This window comes from Doryrhamphus excisus, chromosome 10 (genome assembly GCF_030265055.1).
Source record: "Doryrhamphus excisus isolate RoL2022-K1 chromosome 10, RoL_Dexc_1.0, whole genome shotgun sequence".
Classification (NCBI taxonomy): Eukaryota; Metazoa; Chordata; class Actinopteri; order Syngnathiformes; family Syngnathidae; genus Doryrhamphus; species Doryrhamphus excisus.
In genome coordinates this window covers 5,497,287-5,522,785 of record NC_080475.1, presented here as the reverse complement: position 1 = coordinate 5,522,785, position 25,499 = coordinate 5,497,287, and the positions used below count along the sequence as shown (strand labels likewise).

General features: G+C 47.2%; 3 protein-coding genes across 4 annotated transcripts in view; 2 read left to right on the top strand and 1 right to left on the bottom strand.

The window, feature by feature from the left end:
* The window catches only part of LOC131136600 (ATP-dependent translocase ABCB1-like), a 110,388-nt gene that overhangs the window by 23,196 nt on the left and 61,693 nt on the right, over positions 1-25,499 (top strand). The gene's annotated exons all lie outside the window — the stretch shown is intronic.
* On the bottom strand, positions 380-18,493 carry LOC131136607 (type-2 ice-structuring protein-like). The gene is made up of 7 exons (XM_058083665.1): positions 18,419-18,493; positions 18,240-18,332; positions 18,063-18,178; positions 963-1,079; positions 775-883; positions 597-673; positions 380-492 (listed from the first exon to the last, which is right to left on the bottom strand). The coding sequence occupies exons 2-6, from the start codon at positions 18,292-18,294 to the stop codon at positions 606-608; spliced, it is 465 nt and encodes a 154-aa protein (XP_057939648.1). The 5' UTR covers positions 18,295-18,332; positions 18,419-18,493; the 3' UTR covers positions 380-492; positions 597-605.
* Positions 20,904-24,114, top strand: LOC131136609 (type-2 ice-structuring protein-like). The gene is made up of 5 exons (XM_058083668.1): positions 20,904-21,068; positions 21,169-21,269; positions 21,357-21,479; positions 21,576-21,684; positions 23,910-24,114. The coding sequence occupies exons 1-5, from the start codon at positions 21,014-21,016 to the stop codon at positions 23,978-23,980; spliced, it is 459 nt and encodes a 152-aa protein (XP_057939651.1). The 5' UTR covers positions 20,904-21,013; the 3' UTR covers positions 23,981-24,114.

Genomic DNA, 25,499 nt, shown 5'->3' with positions numbered 1-25,499 from the left:
CAATATTAATAGTAGGAAGTAAAAGGTATATGTACACTTGATCAAAATCTAAGAACAGTTTAAAAAAATTGCAAGAATTTACACTTTGCGGCATTGGATCTTCAGGAGGTTCAAAATACAAAATGATGAAATAATAATAATATATTTATATCAATTATATTATTATAAAATACTTTAATAATTAAATAATTTTTTAAAATTAATTAAATTTAAAAAAATATATATAATTAATTAAATTATATTTATAATAAGATATATTATTCATGTGTCTGTAGCATGGTTAATATACATGTCACATTATATATTAACAGCATTTTTTTAAATTTTGATTCAGCGCTTAATAGAAGCCAAATTAATTAAAAACAGATTCAAGAAGCATGTTGTTTCTGCTCAATTATTTTATTTTCATACAAAAGCCTGCCTGGCTATAACCCTCCATGCATACTTCCATAGTCTTGTACTCGTATGGGTCCAGGTCAGTCTTTGGTCCTCCTATTGAAAAGAAGAAAGTTGCTGATTAAAATGCATGAGACTGCAACAAACAGTGTACTGTACATACCTGTACAGTATGTACATACTGTATACAGTATACATACCTAAAGAGTCTAAAGATGCCTTGCACACACAAATGGCAGCAATGTGTCACAGGAGACGTCATCCCAGCATTTACCGGCTGTTAACAAAAATCAAGCGTCATAGTTGATCAGATTTCTTTATGAATGATACAACCAGGTCATGAATGATGGAAAAGTACTTTCAAATACTGTCATGTACCTTGACTGTTTGTCTGGATGCAGCACTCTGACAGTGTGTTGTCTGGTTTTTGCGGACACCAGAAAGTGTTAGCCATGGCCGTACCATCGATCCAGAAAAAGGATCCAGGCTATACGAGCGGGGGAATCAAGTTCAATATCAAAACATTACAAAAAAAAAAAGTAAAACTAAGGAAAACGTGTCGTTACCATCTGGCAACCTGAGCCTCCGATCCATGCTTGTGTCTGAGTCAAAGTCTGGAGGAATTTATGCTCGTCATCAGCGTGGATTGATACCAGGTTCCCACCCATGGTCTGGCATTGTGTCTGCGGTGGGTACATCCGGAGAAACATGTGTCTTATACAGCAAAAGCCGTCTAAAAGCATCATATAATAATAATAATAATAATAATTAAAACTGCAAGCAGTGATGAGCGGGCTCGAGCACCCCGACGCGGTCGGGGGTACGCGTGGGTCGGGGGTACGCGTGGGTCGGGGGCGCGCGCGTGTCCGGACGGGCGCGCGGACGCGCCGTACGAAAAACCGCGGCGATGGGATAAGCGGTAAGGGAGTTACGGCACTTGCAATTTTCCGCCAGGAGGGGGCGACGCCGGCGGCGAGGCGGGTGCGCGGTCACGTCCCGTCCGGCGCCCCGAACCGCCATAAAAAAATTTGCGACGATCGGACCGTGCGGTAGGTACTTGCGGCGGATATACGTTTCCGCCTGTGGGTGGCGCTATCCAGTCTATGCGCCCACACGGTAATGGACCGGAGGGTACCCCGAACCACCAGAAAAAATTAGGTGCCGATCCGACCGTGCGGAAGGAAGTTACGGCTGATATACATTTCCACCAGTTGGTGGCGCTATAGGGTATGTACACACACTGTCATAGACCAGAGGGTACCCCGAACCGCCAGAAAAAAATTCGGGCAGATCCGACCATGTGGGAGGAAGTTACGGCAGATATACATTTTCACCAGTTGGTGGCGCTATAGAGTCTATGGACACACAGATTCAAAGAGTGGAGGGTGACCCGATCGACCAAAAAAAAATTTAGAGACGATCCGACCATGTGGAAGGAAGTTACGGCTATATACATTTCCACCAGTTGGTGGCGCTAGAGAGTCTATGTATACACACAGTCATAGACGAGAGGGTACCCCGAACCACCAAAAAAAATTTAGAGACGATGCGACCATGTGGAAGGAAGTTATGGCTATATACATTTCCACCAGTTGGTGGCGCTATAGAGTATATGTATACACAAAGTCATAGACCAGAGGGTACCCCGAAACACCAGAAAAAATTTGGGGCTGATGCGACCATATGGAAGGAAGTTACAGCTGATATACATTTCCACCAGTTGGTGGCGCTATAGTGTATGTACACACACAGTCATAGACCAGAGGGTACCCCAAACCACCAGAAAAAAATTGGGGCAGATCGGACCAAGTGGGAGGAAGTTACGGCAGATATGCATTTTCACCAGTTGGTGGCGCTATAGAGTCTATGTACACACCCAGTCATAGACCGGAGGGTATCCCAAACCACCAGAAAAAATTTGGGGCAGATCCGACCATGTGGAAGGAAGTTACAGCTGATATACATTTCCACCAGTTGTGGCGCTATAGAGTCTATGTACACACACAGTCACAGACTGGAGGGTGACCGAACCCACCCAAAGAAATTTGGAGACGATCCGACCATGTGGAAGGAAGTTACAGGTGATATACATTTCCACCAGTTGGTGGCGCTGTGTTTTGAACATGGGTTCTGTAGCGTTAGGTGCGTCCTGTCATGATAGACGTCTCCACCGAAAATCATAGTGATACGTGCCACGGGTGGCGAGGGATAATGAATTGAAACTTCTAGGTGGCGCTAGTGTGTCAACTTAGATTGGTGTCACATGGGAGCACCACCAGGGCGCTCAGGCCTGGATTCTGACCTTACGTGTAAGATTTCAGCAGCCTGTGACCTTCTGCGGGCAAAATATGAGCCTTCGATGGTCAATGGCGAAGGCTGACCATTCGCCGTGGCCACGCCCACCACATGTGCTTTACACACATCACAGTCCATCAACTGACATCATCAGTCTGTCAGTCAAACTGTGTATTGACTTTGATGTACATTGCTTCAAGGCAAGGCCAGACACCAGGCAGGGCCAGATAAGGTAAAAGTTAAGGTTAAAGTAAAAGTTTGGTGGCGTGCCACGCCCACATCCTAAGTAGCAGCCCAAAATCCTTCGCAATTTAACGTGGGCCATCCGTCTAGTGTCCGTTGATGCTACAACGGACTCATTCGGTCAAACCGCCTAGGAGGAGTTCGTCGAGATACGACCCCTACATCCTCCCACAAATGGCCGCCGCCACCTAAAATGGCCGACTTCCTGTTGGTTTTTGAACATGGGTTCTTGAGACTTTTTTGTGCGTCCTGTCACGAGTGATGTCTCCTCCGAAAATCATGCCCATACGTGCAACGGGAGGCGGGGGATAATTATTTTAAAACTTGTAGGTGGCGCTAGTGAGTCAATTTGGCTTGGTTTCAAATGGGGGCCCCACCAGGGCCCTCAGGCCTGGAATCTGCCCCCCCTTATGAGTTTTCAAGCACATGCGACCTTCTGCGGGCGAATGATGACCCTTTCTTTGTAAACGGCGAGGCCTGAGCATTCGCCGCCAGGCCACGCCCACCACGTGCGCTTTTCCTGCATCATGGTCCATCAACAGGCTTCACCAGGCTGTCAGGCAGTGACCTTGTGACCTCGGTGTTCCTCTGATGAATCTCCTGCCAGAAAAGGCCTCATGTAGATGACACGCCTTTAGCCTGTCGCCAATAGGTGGCGCTGCGACGAAATCAGGAAGTGACCTACGGGGACCTTCGGGGCGGGGCCATGATCACATGTACCAAGTATGATGAAGATCTGACCATGTGGAAGCAAGTTATTCACGTCTACAGTTACGCTCAGCGTGCAAGGCCCGGGCAGATGAAAAAGGGCAAAATTTGGGGGCGTGCCACGCCCACATCGTACGGAATATCCCAAAATCCTTCGCAATTTAACGTCGGCCATCCGTCTAGTGTCCGTTGATGCAACAACGGACTCATTCGGTCAAACCCCCTAGGAGGAGTTCGTCGAGATACGACCCCAACTTCTGGCCCGAAAAAGGCCGCTGCCATCCAAAATGGCCGACTTCCTGTTCGTTTTACAATATGGGTTCTTGAGACTTTTTGGTCCGTCCTGTCACGATAGACGTCTCCACAAAGTTTTGTGACGATAGGTGAAACTGGTGTCGGGGGCCAATTTTTTCAAAAATAAAAGGTGGCGCTAGAGAGTCAATTTTGGAACATTGTTTTCGGGACCCCCACCAGATCGCAATTTTCGGCAGACCTGACGCGCTTGCAAAATTTGGTGAGTTTTCGGGCATGTTCAGGCCCTCAAAATGGCCGTCGAATCGGCAGAATAATAATAATAATAATAATTAAAACTGCGAGCAGTGATGAGCGGGCTCGAGCACCCCGACGCGGTCGGGGGTACGCGCGGGTCGGGGGTACACGCGGGTCGGGGGCGCGCGCGTGTCCGGACGGGCGCGCGGACGTGCCGTACGAAAAACCGCGGCGATGGGATAAGCGCTAAGGGAGTTACGGCACTTGCAATTTTCCGCCAGGAGTGGGCGACGCCGGCGGCGAGGCGGGTGCGCGGTCACGTCCCGTCCGACGCCCCGAACCGCCATAAAAAAATTTGCGACGATCGGACCGTGCGGTAGGTACTTGCGGCGGATATACGTTTCTGCCTGTGGGTGGCGCTATACAGTCTATGCGCCCACACGGTAACGGAGCGGAGGGTACCCCGAACCACCAGAAAAAATTAGGTGCCGATCCGACCGTGCGGAAGGAAGTTACGGCTGATATACATTTCCACCAGTTGGTGGCGCTATAGCGTATGTACACACACTGTCATAGACCAGAGGGTACCCCGAACCACCGGAAAAAAATTCGGGCAGATCCGACCATGTGGGAGGAAGTTACGGCAGATATACATTTCCACCAGTTGGTGGCGCTATAGAGTCTATGGACACGCAGATTCAAAGAGTGGAGGGTGACCCGACCGACCAAAAAAAATTTAGAGACGATCCGACCATGTGGAAGGAAGTTACGGCTATATACATTTCCACCAGTTGGTGGCGCTATAGAGTTTATGTATACACACAGTCATAGACCAGAGGGTACCCCGAACCACCAGAAAAAATTTGGGACCGATCCGACCATGTGGAAGGAAGTTACAGCTGATATACATATCCACCAGTTGGAGGCGCTATAGCGTATGTACACACACTGTCATAGACCAGAGGGTACCCCGAACCACCAGAAAAAAATTCGGGCAGATCCGACCATGTGGGAGAAAGTTACGGCAGATATAAATTTCCACCAGTTGGTGGTGCTATACAGTCTATGTACACACACAGTCATAGACCAGAGGGTACCCCAAACCACCAGAAAAAATTTGGGGCCGATGCAACCATGTGGAAGGAAGTTACAGCTGATATACATTTCCACCAGTTGGTGGTGCTATAGTGTATGTACACACACAGTCATAGACCAGAGGGTACCCCAAACCACCAGAAAAAAATTTGGGCAGATCGGACCAAGTGGGAGGAAGTGACGGCAGATATACATTTTCACCAGTTGGTGGCGCTATAGAGTCTATGTACACACCCAGTCATAGACTGGAGGGTATCCCAAACCACCAGAAAAAATTTGGGGCAGGTCCGACCATGTGGAAGGAAGTTACAGGTGATACACATTTCCACCAGTTGGTGGCGCTATACAGTCTATGTACACACAGTATAACAGACCAGAGATTGACCCAACACACCAAAAAAAAATTCAAGACAATCTGACCATGAATCAGGAAGTTACAGCAGATATACATTTCCACCAGTTGGTGGTGCTATAGAATCTATATACACACACAGTCACAGACTGGAGGGTGACCGAACCCACCCAAAAAAATTTGGAGACGATCCGACCATGTGGAAGGAAGTTACAGGTGATATACATTTCCACCAGTTGGTGGCGCTATACAGTCTATGTACACACAGTATAACAGACCAGAGATTGACCCAACACACCCAAAAAAAATTCAAGACAATCTGACCATGAATCAGGAAGTTACGGCAGATATACATTTCCACCAGTTGGTGGCGCTATAGAGTCTATATACACACACAGTCACAGACCGGAGGGTGACCGAACCCACCCAAAAAAAATTGGAGACAATCCGACCATGTATAAGGAAGTTACGGCAGACATACATTTCCACCAGTTGGTGGCGCTGTGTTTTGAACATGGTTTCTGGAGCGTTAGGTGCGTCCTGTCATGATAGACGTCTCCACCGAAAATCATAGTGATACGTGCAACGGGTGGCGAGGGATAATGAATTGAAACTTCTAGGTGGCGCTAGTGTGTCAATTTGGATTGGTGTCACATGGGAGCACCACCAGGGCGCTCAGGCCTGGATTCTGACCTTACGTGTAAGATTTCAGCAGCCTGTGACCTTCTGCGGGCAAAATATCAGCCTTCGATGGTCAATGGCGAAGGCTGACCATTCGCCGTGGCCACGCCCACCACATGTGCTTTACACACATCACAGTCCATCAACTGACATCATCAGTCTGTCAGTCAAACTGTGTATTGACTTTGATGTACATTGCTTCAAGGCAAGGCCAGACACCAGGCAGGGCCAGATAAGGTAAAAGTTAAGGTTAAAGTAAAAGTTTGGTGGCGTGCCACGCCCACATCCTAAGTAGCAGCCCAAAATCCTTCGCAATTTAACGTGGGCCATCCGTCTAGTGTCTGTTGATGCTACAACGGACTCATTCGGTCAAACCCCCTAGGAGGAGTTCGTCGAGATACGACCCCTACATCCTCCCCCAAATGGCCGCCGCCACCTAAAATGGCCGACTTCCTGTTGGTTTTTGAACATGGGTTCTTGAGACTTTTTTGTGCGTCCTGTCACGAGTGATGTCTCCTCCGAAAATCATGCCCATACGTGCAACGGGAGGCGAGGGATAATTATTTTAAAACTTGTAGGTGGCGCTAGTGAGTCAATTTGGCTTGGTTTCAAATGGGGGCCCCACCAGGGCCCTCGGGGATGGAATCTGCCCCCCCTTATGAGTTTTCAAGCACATGCGGCCTTCTGCGGGCGAATGATGACCCTTTCTTTGTAAACGGCGAGGCCTGAGCATTCGCCGCCAGGCCACGCCCACCACGTGCGTTTTTTCTGCATCATGGTCCATCAACAGGCTTCACCAGGCTGTCAGGCAGTGACCTTGTGACCTCGGTGTTCATCTGATGAATCTCCTGCCAGAAAAGGCCTCATGTAGATGACACGCCTTTAGCCTGTCGCCAATAGGTGGCGCTGCGACTAAATCAGGAAGTGACCTACGGGGACCTTCGGGGCGGGGCCATGATCACATGTACCAAGTATGATGAAGATCTGACCATGTGGAGGCAAGTTATTCACGTCTACAGTTACGCTCAGCGTGCAAGGCCCGGACAGATGAAAAAGGGCAAAATTTGGGGGCGTGCCACGCCCACATCGTATGGAATATCCCAAAATCCTTCGCAATTTAACGTCGGCCATCCGTCTAGTGTCCGTTGATGCAACAACGGACTCATTCGGTCAAACCCCCTAGGAGGAGTTCGTCGAGATACGACCCCAACTTCTGGCCCGAAAAAGGCCGGCGCCATCCAAAATGGCCGACTTCCTGTTCGTTTTCCAATATGGGTTCTTGAGACTTTTTGGTCCGTCCTGTCACGATAGACGTCTCCACCAAGTTTCGTGACGATCGGTGAAACTGGTGGCGGGGGCTAATTTTTTTTAAACTTCAAGGTGGCGCTAGAGAGCCAATTTTGGGACATTATATTTGAAACCCATAAAATATAAAATTTTTCGCCAGACCTGATGCGCTCAGCAAATTTGGTGAGTTTTCGGGCATGTTGAGGCCCCCAAAAAGGCCGACGGTTGGCAGAATAATAATAATAATAATAATAATTAAAACTGCAAGCAGTGATGAGCGGGCTCGAGCACCCCGACGCGGTCGGGGGTACGCGCGGGTCGGGGGCACGCGCGGGTCGGGGGCGCGCGCGTGTCCGGACGGGCGCGCGGACGCGCCGTACGAAAAACCGCGGCGATGGGATAAGCGGTAAGGGAGTTACGGCACTTGCAATTTTCCGCCCGGAGGGGGCGACGCCGGCGGCGAGGCTGGTGCGCGGTCACGTCCCGTCCGGCGCCCCGAACCGCCATAAAAAAATTTGCGACGATCGGACCATGCGGTAGGTACTTGCGGCGGATATACGTTTCCGCCTGTGGGTGGCGCTATACAGTCTATGCGCCCACACGGTAACGGACCGGAGGGTACCCCGAACCACCAGAAAAAATTAGGTGCCGATCCGACTGTGCAGAAGGAAGTTACGGCTGATATACATTTCCACCAGTTGGTGGCGCTATAGCGTATGTACACACACTGTCATAGACCAAAGGGTAACCCGAACCACCAGAAAAAAATTCGGGCAGATCCGACCATGTGGGAGGAAGTTACGGCTGATATACATTTCCACCAGTTGGTGGCGCTATAGAGACTATGGACACGCAGATTCAAAGAGTGGAGGGTGACCCGACCGACCAAAAAATATTTAGAGACGATCCGACCATGTGGAAGGAAGTTACGGCTATATACATTTCCACCAGTTGGTGGCGCTATAGAGTCTATGTATACACACAGTCATAGACCAGAGGGTACCCCGAACCACCAGAAAAAATTTGGGACCGATCCGACCATGTGGAAGGAAGTTACAGCTGATATACATATCCTCCAGTTGGAGGCGCTATAGCGTATGTACACACACTGTCATAGACCAGAGGGTACCCCGAACCACCAGAAAAAAATTCGGGCAGATCCGACCATGCGTGAGGAAGTTACAGCAGATATACATTTCCACCAGTTGGTGGCGCTGTGTTTTGAACATGGGTTCTGGAGCGTTAGGTGCGTCCTGTCATGATAGACTTCTCCACCGAAAATCATAGTGATACGTGCAACGGGTGGCGAGGGATAATGATTTGAAACTTCTAGGTGGCGCTAGTGTGTCAATTTAGATTGGTGTCACATGGGAGCACCACCAGGGCGCTCAGGCCTGGATTCTGACCTTACGTGTAAGATTTCAGCAGCCTGTGACCTTCTGCGGGCGAAATATGAGCCTTCGATGGTAAATGGCGAAGGCTGACCATTCGCCGTGGCCACGCCCACCACATGTGCTTTACACACATCACAGTCCATCAACTGACATCATCAGTCTGTCAGTCAAACTGTGTATTGACTTTGATGTACATTGCTTCAAGGCAAGGCCAGACACCAGGCAGGGCCAGATAAGGTAAAAGTTAAGGTTAAAGTAAAAGTTTGGTGGCGTGCCACGCCCACATCCTAAGTAGCAGCCCAAAATCCTTCGCAATTTAACGTGGGCCATCCGTCTAGTGTCCGTTGATGCTACAACGGACTCATTCGGTCAAACCCCCTAGGAGGAGTTTGTCGAGATACGACCCCTACATCCTCCCCCAAATGGCCGCCGCCACCTAAAATGGCCGACTTCCTGTTGGTTTTAGAACATGGGTTCTTGAGACTTTTTTGTGCGTCCTGTCACGAGTGATGTCTCCTCCGAAAATCATGCCCATACGTGCAACAGGAGGCGAGGGATAATTATTTTAAAACTTGTAGGTGGCGCTAGTGAGTCAATTTGGCTTAGTTTCAAATGGGGGCCCCACCAGGGCCCTCAGGCCTGGAATCTGCCCCCCCTTATGAGTTTTCAAGCACATGCGACCTTCTGCGGGCGAATGATGACCCTTTCTTTGTAAACGGCGAGGCCTGAGCATTCGCCGCCAGGCCACGCCCACCACGTGCGCTTTTCCTGCATCATGGTCCATCAACAGGCTTCACCAGGCTGTCAGGCAGTGACCTTGTGACCTCGGTGTTCATCTGATGAATCTCCTGCCAGAAAAGGCCTCATGTAGATCACACGCCTTTAGCCTGTCGCCAATAGGTGGCGCTGCGACGAAATCAGGAAGTGACCTACGGGGACCTTCGGGGCGGGGCCATGATCACATGTACCAAGTATGATGAAGATCTGACCATGTGGAGGCAAGTTATTCACGTCTACAGTTACGCTCAGCGTGCAAGGCCCGGGCAGATGAAAAAGGGCAAAATTTGGGGGCGTGCCACGCCCACATCGTATGGAATATCCCAAAATCCTTCGCAATTTAACGTCGGCCATCCGTCTAGTGTCCGTTGATGCAACAACGGACTCATTCGGTCAAACCCCCTAGGAGGAGTTCGTCGAGATACGACCCCAACTTCTGGCCCGAAAAAGGCCGGCGCCATCCAAAATGGCCGACTTCCTGTTCGTTTTCCAATATGGGTTCTTGAGACTTTTTGGTCCGTCCTGTCACGATAGACGTCTCCACAAAGTTTCGTGACGATAGGTGAAACTGGTGTCGGGGGCCAATTTTTTCAAAAATAAAAGGTGGCGCTAGAGAGTCAATTTTGGAACATTGTTTTCGGGACCCCCACCAGATCGCAATTTTCGGCAGACCTGACGCGCTTGCAAAATTTGGTGAGTTTTCGGGCATGTTCAGGCCCTCAAAATGGCCGTCGAATCGGCAGAATAATAATAATAATAATAATAATAATAAACATTACGATTACAATAGGGCTTTCGCACTGGTCAGTGCTCGAGCCCTAATAATAAACATTACGATTACAATAGGGCTTTCGCACTGGTCAGTGCTCGAGCCCTAATTAAAACTGCAAGCAGTGATGAGCGGGCTCGAGCACCCCGACGCGGTCGGGGGTACGCGCGGGTCGGGGGTACGCGCGGTTCGGGGGCGCGCGCGTGTCCGGACGGGCGCGCGGACGCGCCGTATGAAAAACCGCGGCGATGGGATAAGCGGTAAGGGAGTTATGGCACTTGCAATTTTCTGCCAGGAGGGGGCGACACCGGCGGCGAGGCTGGTGCGTGGTCACGTCCCGTCCGGCGCCCCGAACCGCCATAAAAAAATTCGCGACGATCGGACCGTGCGGTAGGTACTTGCCGCGGATATACGTTTCCGCCTGTGGGTGGCGCTATACAGTCTATGCGCCCACACGGTAACGGACCGGAGGGTACCCCGAACCACCAGAAAAAATTAGGTGCCGATCCGACCGTGCGGAAGGAAGTTACGGCTGATATACATTTCCACCAATTGGTGGCGCTATAGCGTATGTACACACACTGTCATAGACCAGAGGGTACCCCGAACCGCCGGAAAAAAATTCGGGCAGATCCGACCATGTGGGAGGAAGTTACGGCAGATCTACATTTCCACCAGTTGGTGGCGCTATAGAGTTTATGTACACACAGTCATAGACCAGAGGGTACCCCAAACCACCAGAAAAAATTTGGGGCCGATGCGACCATGTGGAAAGAAGTTACAGCTCATATACATTTCCACCAGTCGGTGGCGCTATAGTGTATGCACACACACTGTCATAGACCAGAGGGTACCCCGAACCACCAGAAAAAAATTTGGGCAGATCGGACCAAGTGGGAGGAAGTTACGGCAGATATACATTTTCACCAGTTGGTGGCGCTATAGTGTCTATGTACACACACAGTCATAGACCGGAGGGTACCCCAAACCACCAGAAAAAATTTGGGGCAGATCCGACCATGTAGAAGGAAGTTACAGCTGATATACATTTCCACCAGTTGGTGGCGCTATAGCGTATGTACACACACAGTCATAGACCAGAGGGTACCCCAAACCACCAGAAAAAAATTTGGGCAGATCGGACCAAGTGGGAGGAAGTGACGGCAGATATACATTTTCACCAGTTGGTGGCGCTATAGAATCTATATACACACACAGTCACAGACTGGAGGGTGACCGAACCCACCCAAAAAAATTTGGAGACGATCCGACCATGTGGAAGGAAGTTACAGGTGATATACATTTCCACCAGTTGGTGGCGCTATACAGTCTATGTACACACAGTATAACAGACCAGAGATTGACCCGACATACCAAAAAAAATTTCCAGACAATCTGACCATGAATCAGGAAGTTACGGCAGATATACATTTCCACCAGTTGGTGGCGCTATAGAGTCTATATACACACACAGTCACAGACTGGAGGGTGACCGAACCCACCCAAAAAAATTAGGAGACGATCCGACCATGCGTGAGGAAGTTACAGCAGATATACATTTCCACCAGTTGGTGGCGCTGTGTTTTGAACATGGGTTCTGGAGCGTTAGGTGCGTCCTGTCATGATAGACGTCTCCACCGAAAATCATAGTGATACGTGCAACGAGTGGCGAGGGATAATGAATTGAAACTTCTAGGTGGCGCTAGTGTGTCAATTTAGATTGGTGTCACATGGGAGCACCACCAGGGCGCTCAGGCCTGGATTCTGAACTTACGTGTAAGATTTCAGCAGCCTGTGACCTTCTGCGGGCGAAATATGAGCCTTCGATGGTCAATGGCGAAGGCTGACCATTCGCCGTGGCCACGCCCACCACATGTGCTTTACACACATCACAGTCCATCAACTGACATCATCAGTCTGTCAGTCAAACTGTGTATTGACTTTGATGTACATTGCTTCAAGGCAAGGCCAGACACCAGGCAGGGCCAGATAAGGTAAAAGTTAAGGTTAAAGTAAAAGTTTGGTGGCGTGCCACGCCCACATCCTAAGGAGCAGCCCAAAATCCTTCGCAATTTAACGTGGGCCATCCGTCTAGTGTCCGTTGATGCTACAACGGACTCATTCGGTCAAACCCCCTAGGAGGAGTTCGTCGAGATACGACCCCTACATCCTCCCCCAAATGGCCGCCGCCACCTAAAATGGCGGACTTCCTGTTGGTTTTAGAACATGGGTTCTTGAGACTTTTTTGTGCGTCATGTCACGAGTGATGTCTCCTCCGAAAATCATGCCCATACGTGCAACGGGAGGCGAGGGATAATTATTTTAAAAGTTGTAGGTGGCGCTAGTGAGTCAATTTGGCTTGGTTTCAAATGGGGGCCCCACCAGGGCCCTCAGGCTTGGAATCTGCCCCCCCTTATGAGTTTTCAAGCACATGCGACCTTCTGCGGGCGAATGATGACCCTTTCTTTGTAAACGGCGAGGCCTGAGCATTCGCCGCCAGGCCACGCCCACCACGTGCGCTTTTCCTGCATCATGGTCCATCAACAGGCTTCACCAGGCTGTCAGGCAGTGACCTTGTGACCTCGGTGTTCATCTGATGAATCTCCTGCCAGAAAAGGCCTCATGTAGATGACACGCCTTTAGCCTGTCGCCAATAGGTGGCGCTGCGACGAAATCAGGAAGTGACCTACGGGGACTTTCGGGGCGGGGCCATGATCACATGTACCAAGTATGATGAAGATCTGACCACGTGGAGCCAAGTTATTCACGTCTACAGTTACGCTCAGCGTGCAAGATCCGGTCAGATGAAAAAGGGCAAAATTTGGGGGCGTGCCACGCCCACATCATATGGAATATCCCAAAATCCTTCGCAATTTAACGTCGGCCAGCCGTCTAGTGTCCGTTGATGCAACAACGGACTCATTTGGTCAAACCCCCTAGGAGGAGTTCGTCGAGATACGACCCCAACTTCTGGCCCGAAAAAGGCCGGCGCCATCCAAAATGGCCGACTTCCTGTTCGTTTTCCAATATGGGTTCTTGAGACTTTTTAGTCCGTCCTGTCACAATAGACGTCTCCACCAAGTTGCGTGACGATAGGTGAAACTGGTGTCGGGGGCCAATTTTTTTTAAATTTCAAGGTGGCGCTAGAGAGCCAATTTTGGAACATTATATTTGAAACCCATAAAATATCAAATTTTTCGCCAGACCTGATGCGCTCAGCAAATTTGGTGAGTTTTCGGGCATGTTCAGGCCCTCAAAATGGCCGTCCTTTTGTCAGAATAATAATAATAATAATAATTAAAACTGCAAGCAGTGATGAGCGGGCTCGAGCACCTCGACGCGGTCGGGGGTACGCGTGGGTCGGGGGTACGCGTGGGTCGGGGGCGCGCGTGTGTCCGGACGGGCGCGTGGACGCGCCGTACGAAAAACCACGGCGATGGGATAAGCGGTAAGGGAGTTACGGCACTTGCAATTTTCCGCCAGGAGGGGGCGACGCCGGCGGCGAGGCGGGTGCGCAGTCACGTCCCGTCCGGCGCCCCGAACCGCCATAAAAAAATTTGTGACGATCGGACCGTGCGGTAGGTACTTGCGGCGGATATACGTTTCCGCCTGTGGGTGGCGCTATGCAGTCTATGCGCCCACACGGTAATGGACCGGAGGGTACCCCGAACCACCAGAAAAAATTAGGTGCCGATCCGACCGTGCGGAAGGAAGTTACGGCTGATATACATTTCCACCAGTTGGTGGCGCTATAGGGTATGTACACACACTGTCATAGACCAGAGGGTACCCCGAACCGCCAGAAAAAAATTCGGGCAGATCCGACCATGTGGGAGGAAGTTACGGCAGATATACATTTTCACCAGTTGGTGGCGCTATAGAGTCTATGTATACACACAGTCATAGACCAGAGGGTACCCCGCACCACCAGAAAAAATTTGGGACCGATCCGACCATGTGGAAGGAAGTTACATCTGATATACATATCCACCAGTTGGAGGCGCTATAGCGTATGTACACACACTGTCATAGACCAGAGGGTACCCCGAACCACCAGAAAAAAATTCGGGCAGATCCGACCATGTGGGAGAAAGTTACGGCAGATATAAATTTCCACCAGTTGGTGGTGCTATACAGTCTATGTACACACACAGTCATAGACCAGAGGGTACCCCAAACCACGCAGATTCAAAGAGTGGAGGGTGACCCGACCGACCAAAAAAAAATTTAGAGACGATCCGACCATGTGGAAGGAAGTTACGGCTATATACATTTCCACCAGTTGGTGGCGCTAGAGAGTCTATGTATACACACAGTCATAGACCAGAGGGTACCCCGCACCACCAGAAAAAATTTGGGACCGATCCGACCATGTGGAAGGAAGTTACATCTGATATACATATCCACCAGTTGGAGGCGCTATAGCGTATGTACACACACTGTCATAGACCAGAGGGTACCCCGAACCACCAGAAAAAAATTCGGGCAGATCCGACCATGTGGGAGAAAGTTACGGCAGATATAAATTTCCACCAGTTGGTGGTGCTATACAGTCTATGTACACACACAGTCATAGACCAGAGGGTACCCCAAACCACGCAGATTCAAAGAGTGGAGGGTGACCCGACCGACCAAAAAAAAATTTAGAGACGATCCGACCATGTGGAAGGAAGTTACGGCTATATACATTTCCACCAGTTGGTGGCGCTAGAGAGTCTATGTATACACACAGTCATAGACCAGAGGGTACCCCGCACCACCAGAAAAAATTTGGGACCGATCCGACCATGTGGAAGGAAGTTACATCTGATATACATATCCACCAGTTGGAGGCGCTATAGCGTATGTACACACACTGTCATAGACCAGAGGGTACCCCGAACCACCAGAAAAAAATTCGGGCAGATCCGACCATGTGGGAGAAAGTTACGGCAGATATAAATTTCCACCAGTTGGTGGTGCTATACAGTCTATGTACACACACAGTCATAGACCAGAGGGTACCCCAAACCACCAGAAAAAATTTGGGGCCGATGCGACCATGTGGAAGGAAGTTACAGCTGATATACATTTCCACCAGTTGGTGGCGCTATAGTGTATGTACACACACAGTCATAGACCAGAGGGTACCCCAAACCACCAGAAAAAAATTTGGGCAGATCGGACCAAGTGGGAGGAAGTGACGGCAGATATACATTTTCACCAGTTGGTGGCGCTAAAGAGTCTATGTACACACCCAGTCATAGACTGGAGGGTATCCCAAACCACCAGAAAAAATTTGGGGCAGATCCGACCATGTGGAAGGAAGTTACAGCTGATATACATTGCCACCAATAGGTGGTGCTATACAGTCTATGTACACACAGTATAACAGACCAGAGATTGACCCAACACACCAAAAAAAATTTCAAGACAATCTGACCATGAATCAGGAAGTTATGGCAGATATACATTTCCACCAGTTGGTGGCGCTATAGAGTCCATATACACACACAGTCACAGACTGGAGGGTGACCGTACCCACCCAAAAAATTAGGAGACGATCCGACCATGCGTGAGGAAGTTACAGCAGATATACATTTCCACCAGTTGGTGGCGCTGTGTTTTGAACATGGGTCCTGGAGTGTTAGGTGCGTCCTGTCATGATAGACTTCTCCACCGAAAATCATAGTGATACGTGCAACGGGTGGCGAGGGATAATGATTTGAAACTTCTAGGTGGCGCTAGTGTGTCAATTTAGATTGGTGTCACATGGGAGCACCACCAGGGCGCTCAGGCCTGGATTCTGACCTTACGTGTAAGATTTCAGCAGCCTGTGACCTTCTGCGGGCGAAATATGAGCCTTCGATGGTCAATGGCGAAGGCTGACCATTCGCCGTGGCCACGCCCACCACATGTGCTTTACACACATCACAGTCCATCAACTGACATCATCAGTCTGTCAGTCAAACTGTGTATTGACTTTGATGTACATTGCTTCAAGGCAAGGCCAGACACCAGGCAGGGCCAGATAAGGTAAAAGTTAAGGTTAAAGTAAAAGTTTGGTGGCGTGCCACGCCCACATCCTAAGTAGCAGCCCAAAATCCTTCGCAATTTAACGTGGGCCATCCGTCTAGTGTCCGTTGATGCTACAACGGACTCATTCGGTCAAACCCCCTAGGAGGAGTTCGTCGAGATACGACCCCTACATCCTCCCCCAAATGGCCGCCGCCACCTAAAATGGCCGACTTCCTGTTGGTTTTTGAACATGGGTTCTTGAGACTTTTTTGTGCGTCCTGTCACGAGTGATGTCTCCTCCGAAAATCATGCCCATACGTGCAACGGGAGGCGAGGGATAATTATTTTAAAACTTGTAGGTGGCGCTAGTGAGTCAATTTGGCTTGGTTTCAAATGGGGGCCCCACCAGGGCCCTCAGGCCTGGAATCTGCCCCGCCTTATGAGTTTTCAAGCACATGCGACCTTCTGCGGGCGAATGATGACCCTTTCTTTGTAAACGGCGAGGCCTGAGCATTCGCCGCCAGGCCACGCCCACCACGTGCGCTTTTCCTGCATCATGGTCCATCAACAGGCTTCACCAGGCTGTCAGGCAGTGACCTTGTGACCTCGGTGTTCATCTGATGAATCTCCTGCCAGAAAAAGCCTCATGTAGATGACACGCCTTTAGCCTGTCGCCAATAGGTGGCGCTGCGACGAAATCAGGAAGTGACCTACGGGGACCTTCGGGGCGGGGCCATGATCACATGTACCAAGTATGATGAAGATCTGACCATGTGGAGGCAAGTTATTCACGTCTACAGTTACGCTCGGCGTGCAAGGCCCGGGCAGATGAAAAAGGGCAAAATTTGGGGGCGTGCCACGCCCACATCGTACGGAATATCCCAAAATCCTTCGCAATTTAACGTCGGCCAGCCGTCTAGTGTCCGTTGATGCAACAACGGACTCATTCGGTCAAACCCCCTAGGAGGAGTTCGTCGAGATACGACCCCAACTTCTGGCCCGAAAAAGGCCGGCGCCATCCAAAATGGCCGACTTCCTGTTCGTTTTACAATATGGGTTCTTGAGACTTTTTGGTCCGTCCTGTCACGATAGACGTCTCCACAAAGTTTCGTGACGATAGGTGAAACTGGTGTCGGGGGCCAATTTTTTCAAAAATAAAAGGTGGCGCTAGAGAGTCAATTTTGGAACATTGTTTTCGGGACCCCCACCAGATCGAAATTTTCGGCAGACCTGACGCGCTTGCAAAATTTGGTGAGTTTTCGGGCATGTTCAGGCCCTCAAAATGGCCGTCGAATCGGCAGAATAATAATAATAATAATAATAATAATAATAATAAACATTACGATTACAATAGGGCTTTCGCACTGGTCAGTGCTCGAGCCCTAATAAACATTACGATAACAATAGGGCTTTCGCACTGGTCAGTGCTCGAGCCCTAATAATAAACATTACGATAACAATAGGGCTTTCGCACTGGTCAGTGCTCGAGCCCTAATAATAATAATAAACATTACGATTACAATAGGGCTTTCGCACTGGTCAGTGCTCGAGCCCTAATAATAATAATAATAATAAGCACCTCAGCATCAGCCCAGTTCTTGGTGGAGGACTCAAAGTAGTAACAGCGATTGTTGTGTTGTTTCCAGTTGGCTGGACAAGTTGCCACGTTTGTATGAGGATGGTCTCCAGCTGGATCTAGTGTGCACAAACAGGAAGGATGTGTGGTGCGTTCAAGGCAACCCGACCGGGTACTCACCATCAGCTGTAGCCAGTGCCACCATGGCACAAACAACTAAAGACACAGTCAGCATCTCGGTGAAGACGTTGAAGACGATGAGGACTGAGGAACCTATGAAGTCATACAAAAGACTTATTGAGTCATGGCAATCTGCGAGAGAGAGAGAGAGAGCAGACAAAAAGGGTGCGAGTGCAAACCTGGCGGGTAAGAGCTCCTTGATGGTGGGTGGCGCTTGTCAACCTGAGCTGCTCTTATATACTGTCACTTCACCTTCATCAGCTGCCCTTTGTTTATTCATGCCTGGCATATCATAAGACTTTGAGCCCTGTCAACAAATCAAAGGGCATTGTGTACAAACACGACTTTACCGTAAGGAGGGAAAAATTGGGTAAACATGACAAAGTACGGATGATCGCATTTCAGCCATTTTTAAGAGAAATAACATAACGGTCATCCACTTTCCCTACCAACAGGCTTATTATTAAACAGATGTCAGTCGTTAGCAATCTCCTGCTGTGGCATCCATCCATCCATCCATTCATCCATCCATCCATCCATCCATCCATCCATTCATCCATCCATCCATCCATCCATCCAGTCAAAGGGCACATATATACAAACCATCTATGGAATACAGTAAACCTCGGATATATCGGATTCAATTGTTCCCACTGGTTTTGTCCGATATAAGCGAAATCCGTTATATGCGTATACCGGAAAATGTCCGTTTTACGCATATATGGGATTTATATCCGGTATATGCGTAAATGGGATTTTATCCGTTATAAAAAGGCACTTCCTTGACTATGTTTCCAATGTACCTGGACGCGCAGGCAACGCTGCAAACGCTGCAAATGACGTCGTATAGCGGCCTGTCACGATTCGGCGAATCGGAGCGCCACGATGCGGCCATCCGATATATGCGAGGGAAATTTCATGGAAATGCATTGGAACGGGACTGGAGATTTTGTCCGAAATAGGCGAAATCCGTTATAAAAAATCCGATATATGCAATGAATTTTTATTGGAAATGCATTACAGAAAAATCGGTTCTTTTTTATCTGTCCGTTGTGAGCGAATTTCCGATGTATCCGAGTCCGATATATCCGAGGTTTACTGTATTTAATTGAATATTTATGGAAGGTGAGAGAGCACCCAGAGATGCACAGGAAGAACATTCAAACTCCGCACAGAGATGCTCAAATTCAAAGATTCAAAGCCGCCGTCTCCCGAGGTTGGTTGCCAACATATTAACCACTCTTCCACCGTGTCAATGGTCTACTGCTTATCCTCACGAGGGTCGCGTGGGTGCTGAAGCCTATCCCAGCTGTCTTTGGGTGAGAGGCGGGGTACAGCCCGGACTAGGCGGCCAGCCAATCACAGGGCACATATAGACAAACAACCATTCGCACTCACTCTCCCTGTGCCGTGCCCCAGCAGGGTGCACTGTATTCGGGTACGCGGGTCCGAACACCCGGTGTGACGGAGGGTTCTGCCAAAACACCAAAGTTGTTTTATGTGGTTGTGTGGAAGTTACGACAGGCGGTCAATGTCGCAGGCAGTAGAAAAAGGTGCGTTTGATTTGCTGATCCGCACACCACGGGGTAATCTCACCTCATTAAATGATCAGTTATCGGAGTTATTGTTAATGTGATCAGATTTATCGATGACATCATAATTCCCTCATATCGTATCGTTCTGTGTGGAGTTTGAACGTTTTCCTTGTGTTTGCGTTGAAGCAGAATTGAACGCTTGCATCATTTCACGTTATGTGTCGTCGGTTTTCTGATCAGTCCGGCCCCCAAATTAGCGGGGGTCAATGAAAATGTTGACTCTGTCTGGTTTTTGTTTGTCTTTGCAAGATCGTCTATTGACCTTGGCATCACGCCACTCAAGCCTACGAACCGTAAACGGTTAATCATCAGTCCGAGGTGAACCCTGGACCAGCACTACAAATATGGACAATATTTTTAGAGCAATATTAACTCACTCACTCATGTTTTTGGAATATGGGAGGAAACCGGAGTACCCGGGGAAGAAAACCCACGTAAACTCCACACAGAGATAGCCGAGGGTGGGATTGAACTCGGGTCTCCTAGCTGCGTGCTAACCACTAGACCACCGTGCAGCCGCTCTAGTGATATTTGATTAGGGACAAATCAAGACTTGCAGTTGGTCAAATCCAAATTAGTTTCTTGTGTGCAAAAACTAAACGTACAATTCTAAAAGTACATAAAAGGAAAAACAATCAGACTGCTATTCCGGAATAACAAACAAAAAACAGACTGTGTACATATATTTATACTCTCATTCTGTATATTTTGTATTTTTCATATTTTGTATTTTTCATTCTTTTAATGCACCAACTATACCAAAACAAATTCCTAGTATGTGTTTGATCATACATGGCAATAAACCTTTTCTGATTCTGATTCTGAAAAGTACATAGTACATAAGTACATAAAAGTACATAAAAAAATGATCGGTATATCGATCTTGAGAAGCACAATGGTATGAGTTTTTTTCTTCTCTAATTATAAGAAATTGTGTCCACAATCCAAGTTAACTTTGTCCTTTTAGGAGGAAATTCAGAATTCCAAACCAAGAAAAAAACCTTGGTGTCCTGGAATCATGGACGTTGCTACGGTGACGTAGCCAAATACGGGCCGGGTGGGGCATTGCCCTTTCGTGTGTGTGCTGACAACTGAGCCTCTCTGACTTGTAAACGGCTCACCGGGAGAGAAACAACGTCTCTCATTTAGCTCTGTCCTAGAACGACGCCCTCAGCAGGCATGCTGGCAGCATCTCTCCTCGCTTGCGCCATGATGGCGTTAACCGCAGCTGACGGTGAGTCGTGGTTTTTTCTTTTCTTTCTATGTAGCATACATCACCGTGAAATACTTCTACTTGGAGTCCGACATATCAAAGTACTTATTCTGTTCCGCAGGACATATCCTGTCTAACAGTACTTGCCCTGGCGATTGGACTGATTTTGGGGAACGGTGTTTCCGTTTTATTCCTACGCATATGATTTGGAGTACAGCTCAGGTAATCTGGATTATTATTATTATTTTTTTTTGTACCGGGTATTCCCATTTTGTCAGCTGGTATCTTGTTTCCTGTTTTTTTCCGCAGAGACATTGTCAGTCCATGGGGGCAAACCTGGCATCAATACACAACATTAAGGAGGTAGAGTTGATCCACCGCATGGCAGCCAATGACACGGCCGTGTGGACCGGAGGCTCGTCTTGCCAGCAGGTAACTTCCACTGGTGCATTATTTCCTCACCAGTATGTTGACATGATGGGCTAAACCATGGAAGACTTTGTTTCTTTGACTTATTCTGTCGTGCAGAAGAATTTGTGGCTTTGGTGTGACGGAACAAAGCTAGACTATACGTACTGGTGTCCGGGTCACCCCATTGAGGACGCTGACAATTGCTGTCTGCATGTTTCTCCCAAAGGTGAATAAAATACACAGGTAGTATCGGGTCTTAATGACCCCCAATAATGCAAAAGTTTACTTCCATCCATTTATTTTCCGCTTATCCATGTGAGCACCAAATTGTGAAAACTCCCTCATGTTATGCTGAAGCGTGTTAGGACCCCAAAATGCGCAAAATTTTTTTGCTAATGGTTTAATTTCATTTGAACATGCATCAGATTACAATTGAGTGCATCCCATAATCAGTTCCCAGTTCCACATGTCCAAAAGGAGTAGGAAGAAGCAAAGCTTATTAAATCCTACCCCTCCATCTGGTACTTTTACAATCAGTAACTGTTACATTTGTTCACTTCCTGCTTTCCTAATATTATTTAAGTGATTTATTTTATTTTGTTTGAATGATTTATTTTTGTTTTATTTTTCTTAAATCCTACCCCTCCATCTGGTACTTTTACAGTCAGTAACTGTTACATTTGTTCACTTCCTGCTTTCCTAATATAATTTAAGGGATTTATTTTATTTTGTTTGAATGATTTATTTTTGTTTTATTTTTCTCAAATCCTACCCCCTCCATCTGGTACTTTTACAATCAGTAACTGTTACATTTGTTCACTTCCTGCTTTCCTAATATAGTTTTAGTTTTAGTTGTTTTTTTTTTATTTTATTTTTGTCACGTACGAGGTGATATGACCATACAATGACAAATGGGTACCAGAGTAACTGTCAATATATATATTATACATATGTATATATTATATATATATATGTCAATATATATCAAGGACTCTTCATCCTTGTATTTAGCAAACATCAACTGCTTGTATTGTTTCTTGAATTGGCTCGTCGTTGTTTGCATTGTTTGATTTTCTTACTCAATCCATCCCATAGTTTGATTCCACATACTGAAATGCTATGGCTAGCATAACGTAGTCCTAGCATAGAAGTATTTCAAATGTACTTCTTCCCTGAGATCATATTTCTCCTCTCTTGTAGAGAAGTATTAGTGATGGGTAAAAGCCATTAACTATAAAACTATTTACATGAAGAGTATTGGACTACGTCCGTGTTCAGAGTGGATGTTTGCGTTGCGATACGTTGACCTTCTGATATGACTGTTGACTTACGGACAAGCAGTACACACATGGGTGAAAGAAGTCGATATATGGGTGCCGTGATATCCGGGCGTATAACACGCTTGTTTATCTCTAGACTTCTGAAGTACTACTAATCGTGTCAATACTGTGCCGCAGGAGTCAACCAGGAGCTACTGTATGAGTGAACTCCCGACGAGATGGTCAACCAAGCGGAAAACGCGGGACGATATATATAAGAATATAACAGTCTCCCAGTGTCATCTTACAAAGGACGCTAAAGTCATCACGCTGCAACTTAACACTCAAAAGGTAGCAGGGAAATATACTAGTACCAATAAGAGTTTAGAATGAAAATTTTAACGTTTTCCCATAATGCACTGCATTGAAGCAAAACATTCATTGGTGCTGCTGGGGAGCTGCAATGACGTCAGCCTCCCTCTGGTGGATAGAGGCAGCATTGCAGCGCCTTTAATCTTTTCTATGCCGCTTTTTTTCCATTTTAAACTCGTACTGGTACTTGTTTCGTATATATATTTACCTTTTGAGTGTTAAGGTGCTGTGTGATGAGTTTAGAGTTCTTTCTAAGTCAGACTGCTATATTGAGTAATGGGATCTGTATATTTAATACTTTTGTTTTACGTCAGCGGCTGGGCTAACCTAGCATGCATGTCGTTCTGTGACTGTAATGTCAGCACCGTAGCTCATATAGTAGCTAGGCTAGCTATGCTAATGTTTGCACCCTACTTTTTAATCCCATATTGTAATAAGTGATATATACAAGTTGAAATGAAAAAAACAGCAACTATTTTAACTTATTTCCGTAACGCATTATTATAATATAATAATTGACTGTAATGTTAGCATTGTAGCTATATTATGAACGTTTGTGTCCTCCTGTCCCACTCTTTAATCTTATGTTGTTACCAGTGATATATGGCATCTATTACGTTGTACTATTAAGTGTAGAGTTACAGTGTACATTATGTGAAAAAAAGTGTCTAAAGTACACAATAGCGCTTCTTGGAGCCAACGTGCTTGTTGGCCAAACACGGCTTATTGAAAAACACTTATCATACGGCACCTTTAACAGCCTTAATCAGAATGTCCGCCACAAATGTTGACTTAAATGATCGCTTTTGGTTGTTTGCAGATGGAAAATGCTGGGTAGAGTTTGCGTGTAACAACCTGCTCCCATCAATCTGCGTCATGAATCGGCCTTAACTGCAGAAGGACCCGGCACAGAAGCATGGAGGAACGGAAAGAAGAAATCAAACATCTGTCGATCTGCCATTCATGGATGCTGCTGCTGCTGACTTTGAGCAGAATTTAAAAATAAATTTCTCTGCATGTGTGAATGTATGGAGTTTCATAAGAAATATTAGTATGACAACAACAACAACAACAACAAACGACGACCACAATCATAAACATATTTGTATATTTTTCCACCTAGTTCTTCAGCCTAGCAATGTGGATGCCAATTAGGGATGTCCGATAATTATCCGTACCGATCAGAAGTGTACTATCCGTCGATATCGGTATCAGATTTTTTTTACCGTTCATGAAAACCGATATTTATAAAATACATATACAACACATGTCATGTTACACATATATCGGTATCAGTAGGGGAACTTGAGAGTTGGACAATATCGGCAAATATCGGCAAAGAGCCTATATCAGATATCCCTAATAATAATAATAATAATAATAATAATAATAATAATAATAATAACACTGGGGAACAATATTTTTTCAACTTTCTGTTGCATTGGATTTTTTAACTGATTCTAAATGATTTTTAGGTGCTGATTTCAAATCTGAAATTAGTTTTTCTCCATAAGCTCTAGTTTTCATGCAATTTGAGATAGATGAAATAGTCTAAATATATGAACTTACGTAACCCAAATCTATGCGTTTTGAGATTATATACATAGATTCCATTCCTGTTCCAGTTTTCAAATGTTTGCCTTCATTAAATGATAAAGACATTGGACATGATACGAACGAGGAAGACAGTTGTGACAATGAATTGCCAGAAACTGAGTGGGAACAATCCGAGGAAAGTTCTTCAGAGACTGAATCTCCCCCAGCCCCCAAGCCTCTTCACCAAACTGAACCGAATGACTTAGTTCGGGATTTAGGTCTTTCAAAGAAAGCAGCTGAGCTTTTGGCATCAAGATTACAAGGCAAAAATCTTGTTGATCACACTGTTAAAGTGTCATATTACAGAAAGCGCGACCAGCTTTTTGTGACCTTCTTTTCTGAAGACAGACAGTTTGTTTACTGCCATGATATCCCAGGTCTTCTCAAAGAACTGCGTGTTCCTCACTATGATCCAACTGAATGGCGGCTCTTTATAGACAGTTCTAAACGCAGTCTCAAGTGTGTTCTTTTGCATAATGGCAATGTTTACGGGGCAGTGCCTGTAGGTCATTCAGTTCATCTGCGGGAAGACTATGATGACATCAGAATGGTCATGGAATTCTTAAAATATCATGAGCGCAACTGGATCATTTGTGTAGACTTGAAAATGGTAAACTTCCTTCTTGGTCAACAGAAAGGTTTCACCAAGTTTCCATGTTTCCTCTGCATGTGGGACAGTCGAGCACGAGACAGACACTGGGTCCAGAAGGACTGGCCTGTTCGTGAAACCCTTGAAGCAGGCATGCCAAATATCACACATGACCCAATTGTTGACACATTGTTGGATACCGAAGGTGAATGTTTCCAACACATA